Consider the following 27,309-nt stretch of genomic DNA (forward strand, 5'->3'; position numbering starts at 1 on the left):
GGCAAAATAGTGAATGATGCAATAATTCGATGGCAAGTAAGACTCATAATAATAATAATAATAATAATTTTTAAATCCCCTATATTTTCTCTTGAATTTTAATCATTTTAATTATATTTCGTATTAACATTATTATTGTTTTTACTGTGTACTCACTGAACCCCGACTACCACTCCCATCCCCCCAAAGTCATGAGACAAACCCCGACCTTTTTCACTCAGTGACTTTTTTCCCTCATTGATAAATTCAGAGATGGAGCTGGTGGGGGTTTCTGTGATTGCATCACATATTTCCTCTGAACTGAGAGGGCAATACGTTTTAGTTCGAGTTACGCAGATTTTTTTTTAAGCTGAACTAAATTATTGTTAAGAGATGTGTAATGATGAGTTTAGAGCTGGAAGAAAACTTGTTATTCCATCCACATTTTTATGCAAATGAAACACTGGATAAATTAAACATTTGTTTACATTTTTTTAAAAAATGAGCAAATCGTAAATGTGGTTAAAAAATACATTTTAAAAAAGTAGTTTCCTGAAAAACGTTCAAACACACTGTGTTTTGTCTATTTCCTGATTAACTATCTAGTTGATCAAGAAATTGATTAGTTTTAACTGTGATATAACAAATAAAATGAAGATGAACTATATGTTTTATAAATAAGTTGAATAACTGACTTTTATGTTTTTTGAGCTTGTATAAGAGTTCAGCCTGTGAGATGTGAATATTACAGTAGTTATATTCTTTTTTTCCCAGTCCATTAATATGAGGTATTAAGAGTGCACACTGTACCTATAACACAATCAACCCCAAATATTAGTTTTTTCAGTGCTGACCTAACTCTTTTTAATTAACCGTCCACTTGAGTTATATCTGTGTTGTCCCAGGAAAGGAGGAACACCCATATATTGTTAGACAAGGAAAACGTGTACAGTGCAAAATTAACAGACTCATCATTTATTGGATGGAACTTTTACTTAAAACCGTGTTTCTCACACATTGCTCACTGTATTTGACCAGAACTCTCCCAATTTTATTGAAGACCCCCCCAAGAAGGCTAAAATTAATCACTTGGAGCAATAGTGACATCTTGTGGGAATTAACGAACAGATAATCTGCGGTTATGTTTCTTCCTCAGGGAGTAATTTACGTTGTTCCTCTGGTAGCTGGAAACACAAAGTGTGATACTTGATCATTCAGCTTGTGGCTACACACAATCACACGGAACCACACAAGGATATTCCCGGCTAAGAAGCCTCCTGCGTAATTTGTAATAAAAATCTTACACAAATAACAAGTAAAACTGCCATACATGACATAATTTATACCAAACCTCATCTAATCTTATACTTGTGTTTAGCTTTTCTATTATTGTTACTTCCTGTCATGTAAAAACTCTACTGGTGTGTTACTGACTTAGTGTTAAAACTGCTTTAACAGAGAAATCAGCTTGACTTTCAATAGAATTTCCTTTTACTCATTGATGTCTTTGACTTAACTTCTCTGACAGAAAATCTTACTGTAAAGAAAGAGAATAAGTGAGAAAACAAGAGACAGTGGGTGGACAGCATGTGATTTAAGACAACACGCCTTATTTGAAAATCCTTTCACAAATCAGCTATAAATGCCCTTTTCAAGTCAAGTGAAAAATCACATGCTTCAACTAAAGCCACGTACAACAATGAAACAATAGGCATACGCACATATGCACACACAAAGGGTATCTATCCCTTTGGCCATAAAAGTCTGGTAAAAATGTGTGACTGTGGTCCCCAGAGAGCCATTTAGTGTCTACAGGAAAAAGCAACAGCACAGCTCATGTGGCTGTCACACACACAGAAGTTGTTTTTTCCTCATTCCTGTGCCTGCCAACATTTACATTGCCCATATGTTTTTTTGGTGCAAAGTGTTTCCACTTCGGGCTGCTGTGGTGTGCAGAAATGATAAACAGGCTGATGACTCTGAGACTGCCAGAAGAAAACAAAAACTACAGGCCTGAGGATACAGGAAATGTCACCATCATTCAGTCTTGCTGGGTGACAAACTGCACACTTTTTCTTATGCTCCCACCAACATTTGACAATATTTTAAAGCACTGCACAAAGCTAGCAGAATGAACACATGGTATGTTTGTTTGTTTGTTTTTTTAAATGAGCAATCCTCAAATTTGAGCCCTTCTCTAAACCCTTTTTGTCTGTAGCACAGAGTAGGCACCTCACCCTGCTGAGACAGGGACGCTTTCTCATCTCCCAGCAGTGGAAATTAGCAGCTGATAGTCATTAGTTCTGTGCTACTTAATACAAAAAGTCCTTTTGTTAGCCGAGTAGTGACCAGCCATCGTTCTCGAGGCATTAAATCAGGGACATTATTGCTGCTGAGACTATCGCAATGCAAAAAAACCTCAAAAATTGGGCTACATGTCACTGGCAACAGATACAAATGTATTTTAACATTTTACAGGTTACTTACATCAATTTTAGTTAAAAAAAAAAAAGTTGTAGACTTTATAAAATCCAAGACTTTGTATTAGCTTGACAAATACAGTTCGTCTAGGCCTGTGTGTAATGGATACTAACAGATTTTTTTATGATAGTGAGTAAATCAGTTTTAAAGTATAATTTGAGTTCTTTTATCTTCAGTTTTTATAATCCACAACATATTGAAAACTGTTTTTAAATGGAAAAAACAAACGCAAAACAAGTTTTGAGAGTAATGATAATATACACTGTGGTCAGTATATACAACAGATTTTTATACAATATTTATCACAAATCTCTTCTTTTCTAGCGTGATGCATGTTTTCACTGTTCCATTTGCCCAAAACATTCTGTTGCAAACAAAGGGCAGCCTATAACTGAGAACAAAAACTGACCCACCCAAAACTATATTTTAAAAAAATCACATATCTATAAATATTCACACATCTAAAATATTCTTTACTTACATTTCAAATGTTAAAACAAATAAACAACAACTCACCCACACATTTAGCTCGTATCGGAGAGGCACTTTTTAAGGAAACTGGTGAATTGGGGGAAGCGATTTTACTGTGAGACTTGGGGAATTCCCATAACCCATAAAATGGCCTGATACTGAAGGCTCAGAACCTGGTGTGTGTCCAACTGTTTGGCCTGCCTTTGCCAACACATGAATGGAAAGCTGTATACATTTAAATCATTTATGTGCAGCAGCTTGCAGTTTGCAGCACATGCACGTGCTTCATATAAGGATGCATGGCAAAAAACCTACAATACTGAATGATACAAAAGAGCCACTGGGCACATAATGTGACAAGTATAACAGAGAAAAATGCAAAGACAACTTATTCTAGTGTGTATGCACAGTGTGGTAGGCCTACATGCAGAACAGTGCTTGGCTTGTTTGCATGAAGGAACCACAGTTATGAAAACTATAACAACATGAAGTCAACGGCTAAAGCAATATCTTCGACTCCCTCTGAGAACTGAGCACCTTTGAAATATGTAAACTTGAATCTGTTTAATTTATGCAGTATGAGCTCATCGTTGCTACAGCAAAAAAAAAAAAAAAAAAAAAAAAATCCCCCATTATCAAAAGGGAAATTCAAGAACAGTGTATGTATTGACATTAACAAAGTGTTATTGCAGTAATCTCTTAATCTCCTGTAATTATGATCAAATAGAGCAATTTCAAGTTGGGTGTGCCACTGAGAGCAGCAAGAGCTGCAGACTGCCTTGGATTTGGCGTACTGCAGGGGATTTCCTCGCCACATCTTTTTTTTCTTCTTTCCTCTTTTAACTTGCAGTGGCCCGACAACAGCTGCGCTCACACATATGCAATGAGCTGAAACACTAACAAGAAAAAGACAGCTGTCTTGCACTTTTCCTCTGCATTAAACAAGTGTACAAGTGCAACTGACACACGTGAAATGAAGCATAAAGTGACGCGTTAATACGCGCAAATGTGGAAGAGCTAATATGAGCGTGTTAACTATCTATTAGCTGCTATTCAATATCTCAAATCTGCTATTCTGGCATTGTCAGCCTTTATTTACACTAGTTCTCTTTTATGAGTAACAATAACATATGGGTATTTTTGCTAAGCAGAAGAGGTATTAAAATGGAAGGGGGGTTTCCTGATCTTAAATATTCTAGTTCCCATTTTGCTCACCTCTGTACTGTTGCCAGTATCAACATGGTTAATTATTAAAGTGCCTTGTCAAATACAGGAACCCACGTCATAAAAAAGGTACAGCAAGAGAATGTGTGGTCTGATGAGACAAATTAAAAACTGTAATAACAACATGTAGTAAAAAACAGAAGAGACAACTGTTTTCAATTGTGTATTTTTTTATTCAGGTGTGTGTGTTACCTTCAAATCACAGTATTTGTTGGATGGCCTATAAATTAAAGGTTCTGCTTTAGTACCTACTTGTTAAATACACTACAGATGCGAACATGATCATCTTCATCGTGAGCGTATAACACTGTAAAAAAAAAAAAAAAAAAAAGAACCGTCTCATCCTGCTGGACAGGAAGTTGAGACATGAGAGCAGAAAACTGGCTTGCAAGGCTGCGAGGTCATAGGTCACTTGATTTGGCTGAAGAGTGGCAGCAGTTACACTGAGAAAAGATGCTGACGTGAACCATCACAGTTTCACTCTGTCAACAGTCTTGTGGTCACTAAAGTCTGTGAACTGAGCTGCAGCGGGGCTATAACTGCGTTAATCTTCCCCTCCACAGAGAATCAGCAGGGTTTTGCGATAGTCTCCTGACGTGTCACCCTGTGCATGGTTATAAAAACACAAATAGTGGAAAAATCATTTGGTCATGTTTTGGAAGGCAGTGCTTTTTTCTGGCTCACACAATAGTTAAATGCAGAAGAGAAGCTGAGAAATCGGTCTATATCAACAAAGGAGTTAAAAGTGGAATTTCCCCTGTTTATCAGCTGACACTCATACAGTAGATAAAGATTTCTACTTTATAATCTCGATCAAGATTTCACATTTTTATGGCAAAAACGAAACTATGCAGGGCAACTGGTTAGCTTATATTAGTATACATTTTAGAAACAAGGGTAACACAAGCTGGCATTTTCCAGAGGAAACAGAACCAATAAATCTCCTGCTGTTGGCTTTAAGAGGTGCTGGAAGGTGGATTAATAGCGTAGATTGGGATTTGAAGCTTTCCCCCAAACTCTCAGAGGAACATAAGTAAGCATATTTCTCAAAACATGCACAGATTTAAACTTTGAGAAACTGCTCAAATCGAAACCGCTTTTGTAACTGAAACTAGCAAACTGAAAATGTACAATTAAATTGAATTAATTTAATAAATGATCAATTCAGTTATTTCTCTGCACAACTCATAAAAACAAGATAAAGCAATCCTTGCTCTTGCATAATGTGGAAATGTGTTTTCCAAACCAATCCAGGGCAGCTTGTTTTTATTGGTGTCACATTGATTTCATCTGTAAGTTATTATAGAACTGCTTTTAGGAACTTCCTGTCTCTGCATCTGTCAGCCAATCACAGAGCAGAGATAGAGGAAGAATGCAAGAGGGAAATTCCTAAACAGCTGTGTTGTGGCCACAGACCCATAGTCCACCGCAGAGAGCTATAGATTACCGTACCCCACCACCTTACCGCAGCAACAGAAAAAGGATGTGCACTGCATGCTCTGCACACAGCGGGACCAAAGCAATTAAACCAAACCTCCACAGACACACAAGTCACATGTGAACACAGCATGCCAAGCAGAGGTGTTAGTAGACAAAGACTCAGACTTACAATCATAGTTTCTACCTGGATGAATTCATGGAGGGAGGCATCGTGAGTTTCTTTGAACTCTTTTCGGATGTTAAAAAGGTCGATCTCGCTACGGGACACCATGATGCGGATCAGCGCTCTGTCGTCTGTACCAAGACCCTGCAGAGGAGATCAATAAATACTTTGTATATTCTGACTTAGACAACACAGGATTCTGCACCAATAAAAGTGACCTAATCACGTGTTACGGCTGACATCTAGTATCCAGATGACATGCTGAATAACTGATCTAACCCTAACTCATCTAAAACAGGATGAAGAGATACCTTCATGGCTTTGTACAAACGGTCTGCAAAATAAGAGGGCTGGTTCTTTACACTGCGGACTGCAAAGACAAGAGAAACATGCAACAGCTGAGAAGTTGTCACCCAGATTGGATTTCATCAACAGTATCATCCGCTGTGGCAAACTTGAAAGTAAAGGAGAATAAAGTCTGTAGTGAAAAATAGTTATTACCTATTGCATAAAATGCATTTTTCACATCTCCAGACATCTCCTTCTTAATAATCTGTTCAATGTCCTTGTTACTGCATTTGACAAACTCCTGGAACACTGTGAACAGCAAAGAGCACGAAAATCCACTGCATTTTGTTGGAGAAATTTAGTTGAACACTTGTAAAGATCATTGCAACCTACATATCTGTGATGACCTTTACCTTTCCTGAGATGAGGGAAGCTCCTGGTGCACAGGATGCTCATGAACTTCATCACCATGTCATCTGAGTCAGCATTGCATGCATCGGCAAGTTCCTGGTTTGTTCAGGAAGAACAGTGGGAACACAAAACCTTCAGATCCATTCTTACATTTCATATTTAAACACAGTAAAGAAAAGGATGCATTCAGTCACCTGAGCATCTGCATTAGCTCTTTCTACATCTGCAAGGCCCTCCTCTCTTGCACCCTGAACAGACAAGGAGGTTAAATGCAAATTAGTGCCGCTCTGTAAGGCTAGTGGTTAACCAAAAACGTATACTTTTTTTGTAAGACACTATAAAAGACAGTTAGGGAGGTGATTAAATAGATCTATGTGTAACAGAGAACACAAACCAGACTACCAGACTGCAACTTGTGAGTGGGCGTGGAAATTACACACAGTGTGAGTTCTCATGATGATGACAGACATTACCTGCACGAGAGAAACGAGGATCCGACAGAAATGGCCTGATGTGTCTGACTGAATGGCATCCTCCAAAGACTTTTTATAGGCTGCAAAGTATGATATATTACATGCCCTGACAAAGGTTTTTAGGACAAAGCAAGTGATTCTTTAAGCCTTATTCTGGTGCCAAACTTACCACCCTGATAGGCAGCATTCATGGCATGTATTTCCTGATTGCTCCTGGTAACCAGGATCTCAATGAGAGCGTGTTCATCAGTCCCAGCCCCCTAGGAAAAAAAGCTAGTGTGAGCTTCATTTTTTGCTATTTTGGTGCCTGTTGGTTTTTTTTTTTTTTTAAAGAAATAGGCTTTCTAACTCTATGCTGATTATTGTATGTGTGGGACCCAGCAAGGTAGTGCTTTGTGAAATATAAAAAGGTACAAGAGCCCATTTCAAAGTTTAGCTGCCTGTTTAATTCTAAATAACACACTGGACTTCCAAGCTGTTGTCAACATCTAAGACTTACTACTTATCCAAAACAGGTTTCATCTGTTCAGTTCCCATATTAGGTGATAATTTGACTGTTTGCCTTCAAATAACCAAATTATTATATTTCACTATTTGAAAATGCATAAAACGAGGACACAAACAATTATGAAACACCATCTGCACGCAAGTGCTCTCTGCTGAGAGCAGAGGATGAGTCAGGTTTGCCACATAAGGAAATTCAGTCAGGTTGAAAAGTTATAAATACATTTTTATTTGACTATAAAATGTGTTCTATGTAATTTATCTCGGCCAAATATCAACCACCACGTGTTTGGGAAACAGGTATCAGTATATGGGGGATTAAATGTGAACCGTGTTCACTACTCATAGAAATGTAACATATTAGCACTGGAGTGTCATTTAAGAGAGAAATCAGTGGGTGTTTTGGTTTAACTCCTACTTTACCTCCATTGCTTTTCTCATCATTTTGGCATCAAATTCAGCTGGCGTCAGCATGAGCCCAATTATCAGCCTCTCCAAGTTCTTTGACAATTCAGACTTCAGGTCCTTCATCAGATCCTGGAATGCCGAACACAGTGAGTTGTTAAAAGCTGTCGTATCCAGTGGAGGACACATAACAATAAACGAATAAAGGTAATATTTTGTGATTTAGCCATATTTTCTATCATTCCTGTGTCTTACCCTTCCAAGTAGGGATTTGAAGGCCTGTCTGATCTCTTGCCTCTGGGCATTACTTCTCCATGCAACAATATCAATGATTGCATCTTCATCTGTTCCTGTTATAAAGAAAAAGGAAATGCCATATGTAAAAAAAAAAAAAAAAGAGTTTTGCAAAGTTGCCAGGATAGTGTCAGTGTGTTTTATATAGCAGGGTTTGCATACCAAATCCCTTCATGGCTTTCCTCAGTGCTTGTGCATCAGCAGCAGGGTCGAAATTAGGCGCCGGGCGGACTGTAGGCCTCAGCTGAGGTAGTGCACATTACAAAATTGAAAGACTGACAATTAGTATTTACTCACAGAGTGTCAAAGTTACTAATATCCGTTAATTAAATCCATATCTGTAAGCTTGAACTAAAAGCACAAAGAGGGCTGAAGAACATGCAAAATAAATTATTTGTTATTCAAGATTTTTTTTATTATCTGATAAAAAATTATGAAGCAACACATTTGGCTTTATGATAATAATCTCTTGACATTTGAGGGGGCGGGTGCCCTCTTGAGTTTAGAATTCATGACACTGCTAACAATGCAAAAGGTTGGTAGGATGAAAAACAGCTCAGTTTCAGGAAGCATTAGAGAGACAGCCTTTTGTTGTCAAAAATGCTGAGATCTTTTTGACATTCACTCTCCAAATGGGGGTTTGGAGAGTTCATTCTAACAGAAAACTATTTGTGTTTCAGCGAACAGCACTCTGATCACATCTAGACAAAGCCTTCACTGTGTAGACATAACACCGTTAGCATATTGCCATAGCACATCATTACAGGGCCAGCAGGTAGTGGAGATGCAAGGCTCTGCTGAGGCAAACATGCAATCACACATCTAAGGTGGGAGCAGATGGAGCCCAAACCTGCACTCTGGTCATGGCACTTAATTCCCACATCTTGTAGGCTATCTGAGCAGCTTCAGGGAAGAATTCTCCAGCTAAGCTGCAATGACCGGTTTGACAAAACATAGCACACTCAGCAAAGCCAGAACCTCAAGCGGTAAATAGTGGGAACATTTCTAGGAAGAAGACTAAAATACAGTCTCTGCACCGTAAGTTTGTTTAAATCAATTATAAGCTTCAACAAAGAGTTTCCATTAGCCTCAGCATTCATTAAGATAATAAAGCTTTTACACAGTTCAAAGTAACAGTAGTAACGCCATACAGTGGTCCTCTAGCACCCCCTTCTGGATGCAGCATTCCTAAAACTTACTCATCATCCCCTCCACAGAGGTTGAGCAGAGTCCGCTTGTAATCCCCTGATGTATCATCCTGGTTGACATACACACACACACAAAGTCCTATAAGTGCTCTACATTCACATACAGAGTGCATATAAAACATGCTGTACCTCTCTTTCTCACCTTAATCATGTTATAAAGTGACTTCTCATATCTAAGGCGGAAACACTCTCGAATGTCCAACATGTCAATTTCAGAGCGAGAAATCATGATCCGGATCAGAGTGTTGTCAGCTGTACCGAGACCCTGGAGGGATTGAGGGACGATGCATTGTGGCAACAGTTAAGTAATCCTGAGCAATTTTAATAAATTTAACAATCTGTCACTAACAAGACCTCATTCATCATAACTGTACCAGTAAGTGTGCCTACAAACACACTGGAACCAAACTGAATGGCTACTTGAGCTTACCTTCATTGACTTGTAGAGGCGCTTGGCAAAGAACATGGGAACGCTCCTTATGCACTGGACTATGAGAAAAATGACCAAATTAGGCACTGTGTTGTGTCACAATGTAAAGTACAATGGTGCATTCAGTGCATTTCCTACCAACGGCCAGCATCAGTCTCTCAAAGTCTCCAGACAGCTCGTTCTTAATGCTGTCCTCAATGCTCATCTCTGCAATCTTCTCATATTCATCAAAAACTAAACAAACAGAGGAAAATATTGCACAAAAGTACCAATCTCATCCTTTTGGGTCATTATTGTGTAAAATCTTGAGTTTGCCTTTGTGCTTTAATTCCCCCCAGATTTGACTAAAATGGTTGTCCTGGCATGTTAGCAAGTTTAGGTAACACACATAGTAGCAGGAGGCTAATACTGAGGACAGCCAGCTTCTGAGTCACTTGAGGTCAGAGTGGGGATGACTGGAACGCCTCATTGTTGAGATATTTTCTCGGAGAACTGAGCTTACCCATGCGGAGGTGGGTCACACTACGGTTTCCCAGGATCATGATAAATTTGGCCTCGTCCGTCCCCCACTGCTCCTCTCCAGCTGCATAGAGATCCTACAGAGAGTTTAGAAAACAGATAGGGTCCAGGGCTGAGTTATTATAATTTCGTATTTTGTAATTATATTTCATTTTTATTTATTTTTGGTTTTAATTCGGTTTAGTTTCAGGTGGTTTCCAGAGTGAGTTTACTCGTTTCAGTTCAGTTTTTTATTGTTTGAAAATGTTTAGTTTTAGTTTAGTTTCTATTACTTTCAGTCTTAGTTTTAGTCTTTAGTAATTATTACTGTGAGCAGGGCATCGTGTCAGAGGCAAGATTTAAGTAAATCAGTACAGGTATTACAACAGAAACACAGGACTTTTTAAGCAGCTGACTTACAGTCTTATAGACATTAACATTTCTAGAAATAAGTTCATGAAAGCCTCATAAGGCAAATTTTGATGAAATTTTACCAAAATAACAAACACTAAAACTAATGATATTTTTATTTTTATTTCAGTTAATTTTACAAAATCAGAAAATCATTTCATTTAATTGATTTTATTCTGATCTCTACTTTTTAATTCTTATCTTAGTTATTTAAAATGTTTTTTCACATCTACATTTATTTCTTAGTTGAGTTTTAGTTAACTATAACAACCTTGGTGCAAGATTTATCTCAGGGTCACAGAAGCTGTACTGACCTTAATTAATAAGCCAAATACCCACTGCACTATCCTGGATGCCTAAAATTCTTGATTGACATTAGCTTTTATGTTTAGTCTTAATTTAAAAAAATGCATACACATCTGCTGAACTAATTTTTGTTAAATTGACTGCAGCGCTTCCACGTGTCAGCACAATACTCATTTAAAGCAACAGAGGCCATTCAGCACTGCCACCAATATGATACTTTAAAAGGAAAGGAAAGGACGCTCTTACAACAGGACACTTCAAGTATTCTTCAAACAAAGGCTGTGTAAAGTCAAACAGCATGTGCATGTTTAGCTTTTATGTTGGCTATAAAATGCTTACTTGGGCATCCTGCTGAACCAGGTCTGCATCCACTACTCCTGACTCATCTCTGGTCCCCTAGAAGTATTGAATCAAAACAACAGACTGCAGATTAGTCAGAGTTTAAAGGCACAGTGATCAAAGCGTGTTTGAGTTTCCTACTTAGTCAACTCACCTGAAGTAAAACAACCAGCATCTTCTTAAAGTGGCCTGAAGTGTCTGCGATTACATCCTCCTCCAGGTCTCTGCCATAGGCTGGGTACACAGATGACAGTTCTAAATACTATCAGATGCGTAATTCAAGTGACGTCTTAGATAAAACATCTTACCGTCCTTGTATGCTGCAACCATGTCATGTATTTGTTTGTTGTTCCTAGAAGCCAGTACTTCAATCAGGCATCTCTCATTTGTTCCAGCACCCTTAAAACAGAGTATGAAGGCGGATGTGAAACAGTTTCTGCCTCATTTAATATGGAGTGAGAGCGAATCAAATTTTTTGGCTTACTGTGATTGCATCATGGATTTCTTTGGCATCGTGGTAGGCCGGGGTTCTCATCAGACTGACAATGAGGCGCTCAAATTTTCCCGTGAGCTCATATTTGAGATCATCAATCAGGTCCTGATGAAAGAGAATTTCGGTGATGCTGGACTCAAAACTGCTATCTTAAGCTTTTAAAGTGTCTAAGCAATGTCTGGAAATTACAGTTGTGCTTAGATGTTCACATACACTCATCATGGGCGTAAATGTCTGGTCATTTTGGGCTTTCAATAATTTCTTTGAGCTGTTATTTTCCCACAGTGAAATGACTATATGGCATAGATCTTTAATGGCTGAAACAAAAACAAGAATTGGGTGCCTCGGCTTTACTCCGTCAAACATACCTCTTATTATTTTGGCCAGAATACTCAATCTTTGTCTCATCTAACCATAAAGATTTCTCGAGAAAGTATTTGACTTTTCTACAATGGTATGTTGATTTTGGAGTAGATGCTCCTCACTATCCTCTCGGTCCGTGGTGATTTCAAACTCTCTTCATTGGAGACAGTGATGCTGGTGTTCCAACAGTTTCCAGTTCATGGCAGGCTTGAGCTTCGGTGGTTCCTGGGTTCTGAGAATGGCAGTTTTGGTCTACTCCCTTGACAAAATGGTGACACATCTGAATAACTTTACGTACAGTTGTTTGTAGTGATGATCCTGGAATCTGCAGCTGGTTAGGAATGGCTCCAGGAGACCTTCCCAAACTGCGTAAATCTACAATTGTCCTTCTTAGATCGTCACTGAGTTTCTCTAAATATTGGTCAGTAAAATACATTTGACCCTGCATGGATTGAAGACACTCCAAAATAAATTCAAAATTGTGCACCTAATTCTTATTTTAAACCCATTAAATATGTATACTCTACATTTATTGCAACCTGGAAAAAAATAATGGTTAAAATAAATCATTAGATCATTGAAATTAACAGATGAATGCCAAGTAAACTTCTGACCACAGCTGTAGCATTTAAAAATGTATTTGTTTACCTGTCCAAAGTTGCTTTTGTAAGCTGCGATGATTTCTTGCCTTTGCGCATTGCTTCGAGAGGTGACCAGGTCCAAGATGGCCTCTTTGTCACTTCCTGAGAAACAGAAAAGAAACATTTTCAACAAAGACCTAAAAACTCATCCTAGACAGCATCGAGAAATTCGTCAAGTGATGATTCAACTGACTAGTGAGGAGGACAAACGATGACCTTTACACCTCTGTGGCCATGAATCACGGAGGAGTGGGGCACTCACCAATGCCTTTCATAGCACTGTAAAGGGCCTCGGCATCAGCGGTGGGGTCAAAATCGGGAGCGTCTGTTATTGTACCTCTGAACACCTGAAAGAGTGAACAGCTCAAGTCAATTTCAAACATTTTCAGTTAAGATAAGAATAAATAACACAGACATGCTACTCTTTCGTGCTTAAATAAGAAGTGACAAGAACATATGATATCAAAGTACATCTGAAACAAGATTTCTGTTGTTCGGTATGGTTAGGTCAAAGGTGTCTTTTAATAATAAACTGAATAATAAATAAATACAGCAATGACACTGGTCTGTGGTTACAGAGGTGAGGCCACCAGCTACCAGCCAAGAGCAACAACAAGGGTCTACAATACCTGATACTAATGTAGTATATTTATGTTGTATTTTTGATTATTTGCTATATTAGCAATGTGATTCTGGAGATGGCATTTTAAAACTGTTAAATGGACTGCTATGAAACTTGATACAATCAGTCATCAAGTCCAGTGACTTTGCTGCTTCATACGGTTTTCCTCTACTGCCATGTGTCATTAAAATATTGGGTTTTTAGTCGACAGCCATGAAATTTGATACATTAATGTCTCCATCAGGATAAATTCCTCTAATTTTTGTCACTACATTTCTATGCTAATTATGCTAACACAACCAAACATGTGAGCATTCTTCATGTTACATGTCAACATATCAGTGTAGCTTTTCTGTAGAAAAAAGGAGACTAAAAAAGAAAGGCTAGTATGAGAGAAGAGGATCTCACATTTTGAGCCACAGCTTGCATTTTGCAGATGGCTCGAAACAGCAGTGGGCTTGGCTTTGCTATGACTTTGCATATGCTGCTCACCTCCAGAACAGACCAGTTGTAAACCCTTTTTTTAACCATACACTTTGCTTTTTTAATAAATTTGCACTTTATGTCCCATTCTCTAACAATGCATTATCTCAACCCACACCTCCTTGCATGCTGAGAGTAGTGGAGTGGTGTAGCAGCAGTGACAGCAGCTGAGTATTTGCACCTGTCTCACCCCCAACAGATCAGAGTGTGTGTATGTTGCTTGCCTGTTTGTGCAGGGGCGGGAAAGTAGACAGGGTCGGGTTGCACACAGAACTTTTACACATCAGACCATCTAATATGCAATAGCTCAAAAAGGATGAAAAATATCAACATTATGATCTTGTAATAATAAGATCTTCACAAAAACGGCTGAAAAATGAAACTGCAGCAGCTGCTCTCGAGGTTACTGCTGCATTGAGGCTGTCAGCCAAGTTGTGCTCTCCGCCCAGCTACAGAAGCCACTGTATATGCTCTGCTTAACATCACTCCTCAGGACAGCTGTAAAGCTTCACCCACGTGGCAACAGGCCACAAACACAAGCCCCTAGCAACAGACTTTAACTAAACTAATCACGGTTCGGTAAAGTGAATTTAATAACAATAAGTTGATTTCTATGCATCCCTCCCCCTATAAGTGCAATTTGTTTCATCTGGTGCCCAAACTTTAAAAGAGGTAAGAGCTAGTTTGTGTTTAACCTTAAATAATTTTACAAAGTCATTCTGGAAAAATGCCGTCAGGTATAACGAGGTGCTGCAGGTAGCACTGACACTCTACACTCCTGTTTTTGATGTTGCGCAGGGCTCACATGGTGGCAGATGGCAGCCTCACTCTATCCACGCCAGTGTCACACAAAACAATTCATTCTGCTGCACTGATACAAGATCTGGTCTGCAGTTTGATTATAGCTAACATGATACAAGGCCAGATGACCAAGCTCTTGTCCACTTACCATGTCTATATTTGGTCTTATATGTCAACACTGCTCAGGAATCAATAGTTTCAGGCCTAAAGGGAAAACAGAAATGCTGAGGTACAGGTAGCCAGTTGCACTGGAAAACATCCTTGCAATGTGAAAGGTGACCTTCACCTCAGCTTTGGATGAAACTATGTTGCAAACAATGATGATCTTTATTTCCTGAGTAAATACAAAGAGGTACTGTTATTCATTATCCAGGCTGTTCTTAGCTAGAGCGCAGGAGCAAAAAGCAGACGGGGGCCTGCTTTTTATTAGACTCAACCTCATATTCACACAAAAATACATTGATGGATGGAATATGTTTTATTTAAACTTGCAGGAAAGCTGGAGCCACATTTCCCATGCAGCTATATTCTGACTATAATGCAGACATTCAGACAAGGTAAACATGTTGAGGCGTCAGTACAGAGAAGCTACTTCTTCTAGACTGACGATACTTAATTTAGAATCACAACACAGAAGTAGGCTACACTGAACTTACACACAAATAGTTTTTAAGGAATAAAGAATTTATGCTAAATTGAGGGGGGAAAGAGTACTCCACATGGTTTGAAATACTGTACTGTTTGTTTAAAACTCCAGTGAGGCTTTCCCAAAAATAGCACGCGCGCAGTTTATCTTAATATCAGAAGACAGGTCTGGGGGACAGGGCCTCTCGGCCTCTCTCTCCCTTTATATGTACACAGGGCCACACCCTTCTCTGTTAATTCCCCCCACATACACACACCGAAGGATATTCTTTAAATCAGAGGCTTTAAATCTAATGGTATATTGTTTTTCTGAATTAAGTTTCATTTTAAACTTTCCTCGAGTTGAATTTTATTACAGCCGTTCCTTCTGCAGCCACGGGTGCCAGGGGCACATTTAAAAATGACACCTCAGCAAACTTTTCTGTTAATTTGTGACCCATTATATGGAGCCGACAACGAACGACAGAGAGCAGCTTACCTTCTCGGTGCAGGAAGTATCGGTGCAGAGTGACAGCGGCCCCTAAACTCGGTCTGTCTTTCCCCCCCGGTCGGATGAATTCAGGCCGGCCAGTTACTCGTCCTCAGTGACGTGGTGACTGCGGCGCTCTCTCGCGCGGCTTCTGTAAAGCGTACGCGCATGTCTGCGCGTGAGAGAGAGACAGAAAGTGCGGGCTTGAGAGAGCGAGAAAGAGAGAGCGGTGCTTTGATATATACGTGCTTAATGCAAGAGAATGCTTCAAACACGGGTGTAAATGTGACTGGGTAATAGCTGCTTATTTCTATTATTTCCCCCACACCCTAATGTTGAAAAAATAAATAAATAAATAAATAAATAAATAAATAATATATATATATATATATATATATATATATATATATATATATATATATATATATATATATATATATAGCCTATATATATATATATATATGAACGATTAATTGACACCTTTCTTTTATATATTGAGCCACCACTTGGAGCTGGTAACAGGCAAGCATAACTTTCTGAATTTTGGCACATGCGCACGAGTCTGAGTTTTAACAGAGGCAGCTTACTGACACTGACGTGACAATTTGTTCTATTTCTGTCCTGTCAGAAGACCTCCAGTAAGTGTGGAGGGGCGTGTGAGTGCGTGTGTGTGTTTAGTGGGAGGGGAGGGGGAGCATAGCTGCGGTATGACAGTAAAACGAGTGCCACATTCATTGCTCTATTCCTGGAATGCATGCATGCATGTTTTGCCCACAAATTTGCGTGTTGCATGTGTATTTCCTGTGATCTTTTATGTTGGGCTTTTTACTTCATTCATTCATGGTGATACTGGTGACACCGCATGTGGAGAGAAAGGTGACGGAAGAGATGATGAGAAACTAGAGGTGACTTACAGGAAGCTGACAGGGAGTCCAGTGCTCCACTTCGCAACAGCAAAGAAAAAAAGGGGGCATGACTCAGTATTTCATTAGGTGAATAAAAATGTGATAAAAGTTCACACCTGGTCTATGTGCTTGATAAATGATCTTATTTACTGTGTTCAGATGCAATTCACACATCATATGCTCAGTGAGGCACAGAAGACAGGGAGATAGGATTAACATTAAACCCTGTTTGCTCTCTTCAAAGGTTGGGGAGGGAGCAGAGATAAGCACGCTATGTCTATGGGAGGGAAAGACAGATTGATGATGGGGAGGTGGTTATGAACATCTGTAGTGATGTTTCAGCAACATTTTAGATTAGACCAATTAGATCATTGTGTAAATGTTGATCAACCCGTTTAACAGGAAAAATGTCCTGTTTTGGAGGCGCTGTATGTTTTACATTTGAATGTTATACTCCTTGTTACTTGAAGAATATGTTTTGGTCTGTGCCTCTGGTACTATGAACTTTAAAGTGGACGTATTGGGCAAAAACCTATAGCGTCAGAGGCTTTAGCTTTGATCTATGAATGAAATGAGTCCACTGATATGTTTTTCTTTTTTCTTTTGGTTTCCTCTCCTTTAGTGTACCCTTTTCATCTTCGCCCCCAACCAGTGTTGAAAGAATGGGGTGTCCATATGGTGGAAACAGTGAAGCGGCAGAGAGGAATTTCTTTTGTTGCACAGCGACCTCTTGTGGTTTGAAGATATACTGCATACCCAACATAACAATTTCATTCTGGCTGAGATGGGAAATATATATTAATGCATATTCATTTTATTTATTGTTGAAATGAAAACAAATTCATTTTCAAACTATGTAAACTGTATTCATTAGATATGTAATCATTAATAAACATTTCATCTATGATGAGTCTATGATTGTGGATTCTGGATCTTTAGCTCTGAATTTTGAGGTCTTTTGGGGCTTCTCTTGGTTCTTAGGTTGCTTATTGGTATATTTGTTTTTAATATTCTCTTGTATTTTGAGCCTCAGCTCTTTTTTAGTTTACCTCCCTGTCTTGTTGTCTTTGACTAGTATCAGCTGTTTTCTTTTCCCCAGATGTTTCCACTCTTTTTACAGCCAAACAAAACAAAACAAAACAAAACAAAAAACAAACAAACTTCTGTCTTTCTCTCTCTTTTTTTGCATGAAACATTAAATCTTTGTTTAAAAAAAATTAACAAAGCATCAAAGCTATTATACTCCCTTTTAGCACCGTATCTTTATTCTTGTACTTAGTTTAAGCTTTAAAGGAGTCCCTAAGAGGTCAGTTCATCCTCTGTCTAAATCAAGCTCCTTACTGCTTAAGGCCTGTAAGTTTTTAAAGCTGTTCTAGTCTGATTGGCTGTCCTTTGCAAACAAATGGCTCAAACAGTGTGTGGGTGGAGTTTCTGTGCTCACAGCAAGAGTTGTGTGCCATATTAAGTTATTCACTCTCACTGATGTCACACAAATCCCGAAGCAGAAAAACAGATGGAAATAAAGCATTAGGAGCAGTCACAGTGATTACATCCACATACACAGATTATTCAAAGCCATGATTATTAGGAGTAGCCACATCTATACCACTATTAGATGGCAGAAAATAAGCAAAATTATAGAGGCATCTGGTAAAACATAATTATATTTTTTTCGACACATTTCCAAACATCAGTAATAGTTATTTCTGATCAAATACGTGCACTTTATACAGCAAATTGTAAATCTGAAGCGCAACAACAAACGAATGGGTACAAAAGCATTTTTCACATTCTGAACAGGATTTTCTATTCACAGTTCTCACCCTGTGCCTTCATTGCAATAATGAACACATTATGATCCACACTGGTCGGGAGTAAGAAAGGCTACTTTGTAAATAATTCCACTGAGTGGGAGGGTCATGCAGGCCGGTCTTGTATATATCGCTGTAAAAGTCATGCTTCTTTCATCCAAGTCAGCATCACGGATATTTTCGTTCCACTCTACTTTTGAAGTCACCAGTAACTCCTCGTGGGACTGAATGCAAGGTAATGAACTTGTGTGTCTGCTGCATAAAAATATGACGTCAGTTTCAAATCCCTGACCTTTTCTTTAATAAGAATCTGTGCATTTTAATGACTGTGCTTCTTTAAATGCACAGTAGGCAGCCGAAAAACAACATTATAAACATTAACTGCTTAACTGCAATGATTAATGGGATATCTGGCTAAACAAACCATGATTTTTTAGTTAAGCATTACCCTCGATATGCTATCTCAGCAAGTGAGATCCGCAGATATGAATGCTTAAGTTTAGTCAAAAGTACTTTGACCGCACAGGCTTCCTCCCCACTCAGCTCCTGCCTGCTGAGGTAGATGCCACAAGGGATTAGGAGAGCTCAAATCCCCTGATTGGAGATGAGAAGGTAAATGCTGCCTCTCAAAGTGTGCAGCCTCCTGCCCGAATAAGTCATAAAAGCTGCTTTGTCCTCCCCCATGTCATGAACTCACCGGGCCATTAAAGCGGCAGGCTCACACCTTCATGTTGAGATGGAGATACAGCTGCTTCAGTGCAAGCGGACAAACTCCACAACATAGCTGTAGTAATAAGACCGCAGGCTTGTTTTTAAGCGACACAACAATGTAAGGGCCCTCTGAGAAGACACAGTTATTGTTATAGAAATTAAATATAGAAATCTGTAGGAAACCCTCAAAAATAAGAATAGGTGCATGTAATTTTTGATCTTATATTAAAGTAAATATAGGAAAAAGCTATGTCATCTTTGTTTTCTCACTGTGCCTTAACTTTGATTTGATTTAATTTGATTTGAACAGTAGTTGATTAAAGGCAGCCCTGAAAGGCACTGCTGCGGTGAGAACACATCTAACACATAAAGCTTTTGGACTCTTCAGAAATATTCAAAGAAGTAATTGTGCTGTGAATGAAGGCTTAAAGTGCAATCCTGAAGCCGGGGCGTGGATTTCTGTGCTGGGGGTGGCATTCTGGAAATCTCAGGTATCAGCACTATCTTATCAGGAGAATGATAACGAGATACATTTATAAAAGGGTACTGTAACTGAGCCGAATGACACATCCTATTCCTACTTCTTATCACATCTACGAGGTACAAGATCACACCAAAGAGGTAAGTGAATGTGTTCTTAGTCTCACTTCTGTCAAGTGTTAGGAGAGCATGTTAGCTGTCATGTGATAATGATTAAGCTTTAATAAAACAGATTTTCTTAAGTCTTAACAGCTTGCATGTGCTCTTCAGTTCCTCAGTTTAATTACAGTAGCATTCTGTTCTCTTTCTACACAAATAAAAACACTAATAGACTTTGAAAATCATGTTTCTCAGAAGAAAGAATCTTCTTCCGGAGGCTGACCTGACAATTATTCACTCACTGAGAAACACTCCTCACCTTTTGTCCCACTAGGTCACTCCTTAAATCTCTCTCGTTCACTCATCTTCCATCCTGATCCAAACCCACAGAAGTATGTCGTGCAGCGTAGTGAAGTCCTTTCTGGTGAGCCTATCCCGGAGGAAGCCCCTCGAGCCCGACGGGGAAGAGTCCACCTTCAATCGATGCCTGACCACTCTGGACTTGGTGGCCCTCGGTGTGGGCAGCACCCTGGGGGCTGGTGTCTATGTCCTCTCTGGAGAGGTGGCCAGAGACACCGCGGGACCCAGCATCATCATCTCCTTCTTCATCGCTGCCCTGGCCTCTATATTTGCTGGGCTATGCTACGCAGAGTTTGGTGCCCGGGTTCCTAAAACAGGCTCAGCATACCTTTACAGCTATGTGACGGTGGGAGAGCTCCTTGCTTTTATCTCTGGCTGGAATCTGCTGCTCTCCTACGTCATAGGTGAATATATGCAAATTGTAACATCTATTATTCAATGATATTTTCTTCCTTTATTGATGATTTAGTGATCTCTCCTCCTACCTGTATATGCAAACAGTGCATAAACCTAACATAATCTTTTTACCACACTCTGATCATAATGATCAACCACCATTAAGAGACTATTTAACACTGTGACCTTTCAACCAGTGGAGCAGCGAATTCTTGACTGCTTTTTTTCTACCTCACTGTGTCACATCTCTTGCTACATTAATTTTAACAATAGCACATACCGGGATCACTGCTTTGCAACAATCCCAATAATAACCCCATAAACCAGGACTGTGATTCAAAACCCTGAGTTATAAAGAGGGTAGGAAGTTTCTTTTTCTTTTGTTTATGGCTGCAGGTAAATTATGGCTGATTAATTCGTTTATTACATTAACTATCTTTTCACTATCTGCTCAGGGACATCGACTGTTGCACTGGCATGGAGCGGAACATTTGATGAACTCATTGGGGGAGTCATATCAAAATACTTTGCAGAAAATGCTGCCATGGGCCTGCCTGGCTTAGCTCCTTACCCAGATGTCTTTGCTGCAGCTCTGATCGTGCTCTTGTCAGGTAAAATAGTAAAACTGGTGTTAAATGGTGACCACAAATGAGGATGAGATTGCTGAATTAACCACCTTTTCCACGAAGGTCTCCTGTCTTTTGGAGTCAAAGAGTCAACGATGATCAACAAGATCTTCACAGCGATCAACATCCTGGTGCTGCTGTTTGTGATCATTTCTGGATTCATCAAGGGAGACATCTCCAACTGGAAAATCAGCAAGGAAGATGTGTTAAACGCCACTGCCATGTAAATAAATGCAAAAACAAACAAACAAACAAAAAAAACACTCAAGTAAATCATGACCTATATAATTACAGCATTATTGTTCTCCTGGATGAGCTAACTGGAAATAACCACAAAGTATTGCTCTCTACCCGCTGCAGAAACGGAACTGACATTGCTAATGCAACAAGCGAGTTTGGAGTGGGCGGATTTTTCCCCTATGGCTTTGGTGGAACCGTGGCTGGAGCTGCAACATGCTTCTATGCTTTTGTTGGATTTGACTGCATTGCTACAACAGGTAAGAAGACAATTTGTCAGTTTAGCTTAGTTCAAGCTTCTTTCAGCTGCTTCCTAATTAAATTTTTTGACTGACACAACCCCAAAAGGGATTTTTTATCTCCTCCCAGGATCAAACTGGGGATCTTTTACCAGTACACTATGTATCCAACATAACATAACATAAATAACACAACACAACACAACATAACAACACAACACAACACAACACAACATAACATAACATAACATAACATAACATAACATAACATAACATAACACAACACAACACAACATAACATAACATAACACAACATAACATAACAACATAACACAACATAACATAACATAACATAACATAACACAACATAACATAACAACATAACACAACATAACATAACAACATAACAACATAACACAACACAACACAACACAACACAACATAACATAACACAACATAACATAACAACATAACACAACATAACATAACAACATAACAACACAACACAACACAACACAACACAACACAACATAACATAACATAACAACATAACATAACACAACAACATAACATAACACAAGACAACACAACATAACATAACATAACATAACATAACAACATAACATAACAACATAACACAACACAACACAACATAACATAACATAACATAACATAACATAACATAACAACATAACATAACATAACATGACATAACATAACATGACATAACACGATATAACACAACACAACACAACACAACATGACATAACACGACATAACACAACACAACATAACATAACATAACATAACATAACATAACACAACATAACATAACATAACATAACATAACATAACATAACACAAGACAACACAACATAACATAACATAACAACATAACATAACACAACAACATAACATAACACAAGACAACACAACATAACATAACATAACATAACATAACAACATAACATAACAACATAACACAACACAACACAACATAACATAACATGACATAACATAACATGACATAACACGATATAACACAACACAACACAACACAACATGACATAACACGACATAACACAACACAACATAACATAACATAACATAACATAACATAACACAACATAACATAACATAACACAAGACAACACAACACAACATAACATAACATAACAACATAACATAACAACATAACACAACACAACACAACACAACACAACACAACATAACATAACATAACATAACATAACAACATAACATAACATAACATGACATAACACGACATAACACAACACAACACAACACAACACAACACAACACAACACAACACAACATAACATAACATAACATAACATAACATAACATAAAGGACAAAGATAATTGGAAGAGAATGAATGGATGGAAAAAATATTGCAATCGTGGATAATGGATGAAATAGTGCTTTATTTCCAGAGAGGAGTAAATTACAATTATAACGATGAGTATTTCCTCTACACTCATTAAAAAAGCACACTAAAAATAAAATAAACTTCCTCCACTTTTTTATTTTAAATTTTATAAACTTTTTAATTTTCACCATAGATTCTTTACATTTTTATGGGGTTATTTTTTTAGTGGTGCTGGGAAAGGGTTAGAAAAATCGATACAGTACGCTATTGTATCGCAATATTTTGTGTGGCAATATTGTATCGATGCAGGGACAACACTCTGGGAATAATATGAACAACGAACAATCTTCCTGTAAATAATCACGGTTGGACTTGGACCGACTGTAATCACTCAGAGAGCTCTACAAATTTACAAATAACTTGCATTTGATTTATAAATGCAGGCAGATTGCCAGCATGTTGCCATCAGTCAGATGTCAATGAGAAAAACTCGAGGGAACTGGACTCAGCTGGCTGCAGCTGGTTGCATTCCTATAGAACAGGAAGTGCAGATTAATAGTTAGATTTGAAATTCTGTCTGTGTTATCAGACACAGATTACATGTAATTTCCAAACTGACCTCATATAATTGCAGTGAGATAGCAGATTGTCTCCGTCTTAACGCAACATTTATGGCAGGTTTCAGTAACTGTGTTGGTATGCTTGACAATTCCATTTTGTAGCAAAAATAAATAAATAACTGAAGTGGGATAACTTCTTATTGGCTAAAACAGACTGACAAAGTTTAACGTTGAGGACATAATTTGCAGATGATTCTCTCCACTAGTTTTTATGATTTTTGTGTAACAATGCATGAAACTCCTGCAGGAGATATATCTTGTAAGGGGGTCACTAACTTCTTGGTTTCCTTTCTTTTAGGAGAGGAGGTGAAGAACCCGAAGAAATCTGTCCCTATTAGCATTGTGGTCTCATTGCTTATATGTTTCCTGGCCTACTTTGCTGTGTCTGCTGCTCTCACCCTTATGATGCCATACTACCTGCTAAGTGAAACGAGCCCACTGCCAATAGCCTTTGACTACATTGGATGGGGTCCTGCCAAATATGCCGTGGCTGTGGGTTCACTGTGTGCCCTGTCAACTAGGTATGACAGTATGGGTAGTGCATGCATGGATCAAGTGATGTTTAAAGCTCAAAGTCAGAAAGAAAAAGGTGCAAAAATAAATGTATGTTATTTGGAAAAAAATAGAAAAATTATAATGGATGTTCAAAAGTCCAAAATGTTGAAAAATAAATCTAGAAAAGTAGCTACTAAACAGTAGCTAACTCAAAAAGTTCATTAAAAATGTAACGTTAACGTAAAATAACTCAGCTGAGTAATAATTAACAGACAAGGTGTGGAGGACGTGTCAGGTTCCAGAGGCTGTGAATGATTCTTCCACTGCCTCTGATGTTTGCGAGGTGGATAAATTATGAAATTGCCAGTACATTCTTCTGACTTCAGTCATCATAGCAGATTAAGCTGTTAAAAAGAAGCCATATGTCAAATCAGTTGGTTTAGTTAGAGTGACCTTTTGACACTGATTTGTGAAATGACTAATTTAGATTACAAATTAATCGGACACTGCATTCATTTTGTTGTTTGTCTTTCCAGTCTGCTAGGTTCCATGTTCCCGATGCCTCGAGTACTTTTTGCCATGGCGAGAGACGGGCTGCTTTTCAAACCTTTGTCCAAAGTCACCTCCAGAGGCAGTCCAGCAATAGCTACTATATCATCTGGCATTGTGGCAGGTACAGGTATACACTTTATAAATAAAAGTACTGTAAATATAATAGAAGTAATAAACCTAAAACAAAAAATAGTACATGTAATAAAATACTTTTGAATGTGTCCAGTAATAACTCTTATTTTAATGATGCTTGCAGATGCTTACACAGAGGTACTGTGCCACACCTTGTGTGTTTGCGTATTGTATGTACGGTTGGCAGGGTATCTATCTTAATTGCCCCTTGGGGATAAATAAAGTCTCTCTAACTCTCTCTCTTAATCTATGAATTCAGCTCTTTTTATTGTCATTGCAATATGCATTTGGAATCCAGCCATGCAGTCTGCCTGTACAATCGCGTGTGAACATTTCTCTAAAGAGCTTACTGGACTTAAGTGGTATGCTGTAGTACTGTAATAGGATACCACCATAGAAAAAGTAACCAACACTGATGACTCCAACCTCTTCTGGTATTAACATCAGCACAAAAACTGTGTGCCAGGAGCTTCATGATGTAGGTTTCTATAGCTGAGCAGAGCAACTCCCGTAGGTGTCATGTGTATAATATTTTGTACTTATGCTAATGCTGTTCTGCATGATCCACAGAGGTCGAGGTTTATGGGCTAGAAATAACATTTAATTCCATTTTTCTCCCTGGCTTTAGCCATCATGGCTCTACTGTTTGATCTGAATGCCTTGGTGGAACTGATGTCCATTGGTACTCTGTTTGCTTACACACTCGTGGCAGTATGCATCCTGATACTGAGGTACATTTATCTGTTAACACCCTGCAGCTATGTATTCACTCTGCTGTGCAAATCGACTGATTTTTTGTGGTCGTTGTAGGTACCAGGTGGGTCCATCTGAAGACACAGAACTTAAGATCACAGAATCAAAGAAAAAGTTTAGCTTCTTCAAACCTCCAAAAACACCCAACTCTTCCACAGCACGAACAGTCACACTCTTGACCATATTTTCTAGTAAGTAAGGAAAACATCACTGAGGCATCTTTACTGATGCTTCTGTAGCACTGAAGTTCTTTTCTTGACCAGCAACAGGTTCATGACGGGCTTTCTCGCCTCTAATCTTTCTTTCTCGTCTTTTACTTTCCCACTGCAGTTCTGTGCATTCTTGCACTGTGCATTACTCTGAGCCAAGGCATGGAAGCTCTTGCCAACACTCAAGCATGGAGCATCGTGCTTGTCTGTATCTTTGGAGTGCTCCTGCTGGTCAACTTGTTCCTCATCTGGAGACACCCAGAGAATCCCACGAAGGCATCGTTCATGGTAAGAAGTGGTTCAAGTAATTTCTTGTAATCACCAACTAGGAATCTCACATCTCTGCATTTTCTCCTTCTTCAGGTACCTTTAATCCCTCTTCTGCCCTTACTGAGTACTTTAATCAATGTCTACCTGATGGTGCAGTTAGGCGGTCAAACATGGATCAGATATGCTGTCTGGATGCTAATAGGTATGATGGGTATATTTTTGTTTGAGAGGATTAAAGGGATGCTATCTAGCTGGGTGACCCTCACTCTTCTCTTTTCTTCTCTTCTGCAGGGTTACTTATCTATTTTATCTATGGAATGCGTAACAGCGTCCAGAGGAAGCGACTCATGACCGACCACGCAGAGATCGAAACAGTCAGCGGCAAAACAGACAAGGATAGTATGAAAGAAGAGAAATTCTGAGCTCAATCGGGGTGAAGACAGATAAACTGAGATGTTACAGTGAGCGACTTGCTTTAACTTATAACCACTGCTTGAGATGCACCGGTGCTGCTGCCTTTCAGCAGTCTTCAATCTACGACAGCACCGAAGCAAATGGCCTGATAACTTGTTAACTTGACGGTTTATTACATCCTAACGCAGTCTGTTTGTTATCTAAATGGTCCAAAATGAAACACTCCCTAAGATATATTTGGACCGAGAAGATCTTCACTTATCACTGATTTTCACATTGTTGTTAAGGATATTTATCTGTATATCTTGTCGTATTAGTGAGCCTGTTCCAAAGAAAAAATATTCTGTAGATTATTTGCTTTTATAATTCTGAAATAACAGGTTTACACTTTTCTTATCAAGTGCAAAATGTAAATTATTTTTATTTCAGTTTTACATTATTTTAATTTTATTTTAATATTTTTTTTTAAATGTGCAGAATTTGACTGAAGACCTTATATTTTACAGAGCTGATACAGAAAACCTTTTATGGGATTTCATCTTCCATTTGTAAATATGGAAACTGCATGTGATTGTTAACTAAACGACTGCCACTGTACACTTGAATTAAAAATGAAATGATTCGCTTTTGTAAAACACTTAAATATGGAGTTACCTTGTTGCAGTCTGTGTCGATAAAGAGGTAAAAATAAAGGACTACTATAAGTTCATTCCCACTGCAGACGTGCACAAAGAAGCAGATATGGCTCACTATTTAGAGTCGACTGA

General features: G+C 38.6%; 2 protein-coding genes and 1 long non-coding RNA gene across 9 annotated transcripts in view; 2 read left to right on the plus strand and 1 right to left on the minus strand.

The window, feature by feature from the left end:
• The window catches only part of LOC146717404 (uncharacterized), a 37,556-nt gene extending 19,897 nt beyond the window's left edge, over positions 1–17,659 (plus strand). Inside the window, exon 3 of the long non-coding RNA XR_014923375.1 lies at positions 17,370–17,659. This is a non-coding gene — a long non-coding RNA (uncharacterized LOC146717404). The remainder of the gene's footprint in view (positions 1–17,369) is intronic.
• anxa6 (annexin A6) lies at positions 4,308–15,994 on the minus strand. Of its 3 annotated transcripts, XM_085475572.1 has the most exons (26): positions 15,852–15,994; positions 15,015–15,062; positions 14,877–14,932; positions 13,085–13,169; positions 12,830–12,924; positions 11,810–11,923; positions 11,634–11,724; positions 11,480–11,559; positions 11,326–11,382; positions 10,274–10,367; positions 9,910–10,005; positions 9,772–9,830; positions 9,484–9,606; positions 9,333–9,391; positions 8,984–9,062; positions 8,296–8,377; positions 8,095–8,189; positions 7,858–7,971; positions 7,100–7,190; positions 6,931–7,010; positions 6,652–6,705; positions 6,460–6,553; positions 6,260–6,355; positions 6,070–6,128; positions 5,765–5,902; positions 4,308–4,759 (listed from the first exon to the last, which is right to left on the minus strand). In XM_085475572.1, exons 3-26 carry the CDS (start codon positions 14,877–14,879, stop codon positions 4,700–4,702), a joined length of 1,998 nt encoding a protein of 665 aa, XP_085331698.1. In that variant the 5' UTR covers positions 14,880–14,932; positions 15,015–15,062; positions 15,852–15,994; the 3' UTR covers positions 4,308–4,699. The 3 variants fall into 3 exon arrangements, with proteins under 3 accessions (XP_085331698.1, XP_085331707.1, XP_085331688.1); XM_085475581.1 differs by lacking the exon at positions 15,015–15,062 and having other exon boundaries at positions 5,780–5,902; XM_085475562.1 differs by lacking the exon at positions 15,015–15,062.
• A 1,042-nt stretch (positions 17,660–18,701) lies between the features above and the next one.
• Positions 18,702–27,251, plus strand: LOC146717408 (cationic amino acid transporter 2). Of its 5 annotated transcripts, none has more exons than XM_085475683.1 (12): positions 18,702–19,890; positions 20,183–20,612; positions 21,060–21,215; positions 21,294–21,453; positions 21,591–21,727; positions 24,016–24,238; positions 24,749–24,885; positions 25,525–25,627; positions 25,707–25,840; positions 25,980–26,146; positions 26,222–26,330; positions 26,420–27,251. In XM_085475683.1, exons 2-12 carry the CDS (start codon positions 20,243–20,245, stop codon positions 26,548–26,550), a joined length of 1,827 nt encoding a protein of 608 aa, XP_085331809.1. In that variant the 5' UTR covers positions 18,702–19,890; positions 20,183–20,242; the 3' UTR covers positions 26,551–27,251. The 5 variants fall into 5 exon arrangements, with proteins under 5 accessions (XP_085331809.1, XP_085331834.1, XP_085331843.1 ...); XM_085475708.1 differs by having other exon boundaries at positions 20,239–20,612; XM_085475717.1 differs by having other exon boundaries at positions 18,709–18,793; positions 20,239–20,612.
• The last annotated feature ends 58 nt before the right edge of the window (positions 27,252–27,309 follow it).

The sequence above is a fragment of the Copadichromis virginalis genome, linkage group LG2, assembly GCF_057382275.1.
Source record: "Copadichromis virginalis isolate Kocher_CV1m ecotype Utaka linkage group LG2, C_Virginalis_male_GT1.1, whole genome shotgun sequence".
Taxonomy (NCBI): domain Eukaryota; kingdom Metazoa; phylum Chordata; class Actinopteri; order Cichliformes; family Cichlidae; genus Copadichromis; species Copadichromis virginalis.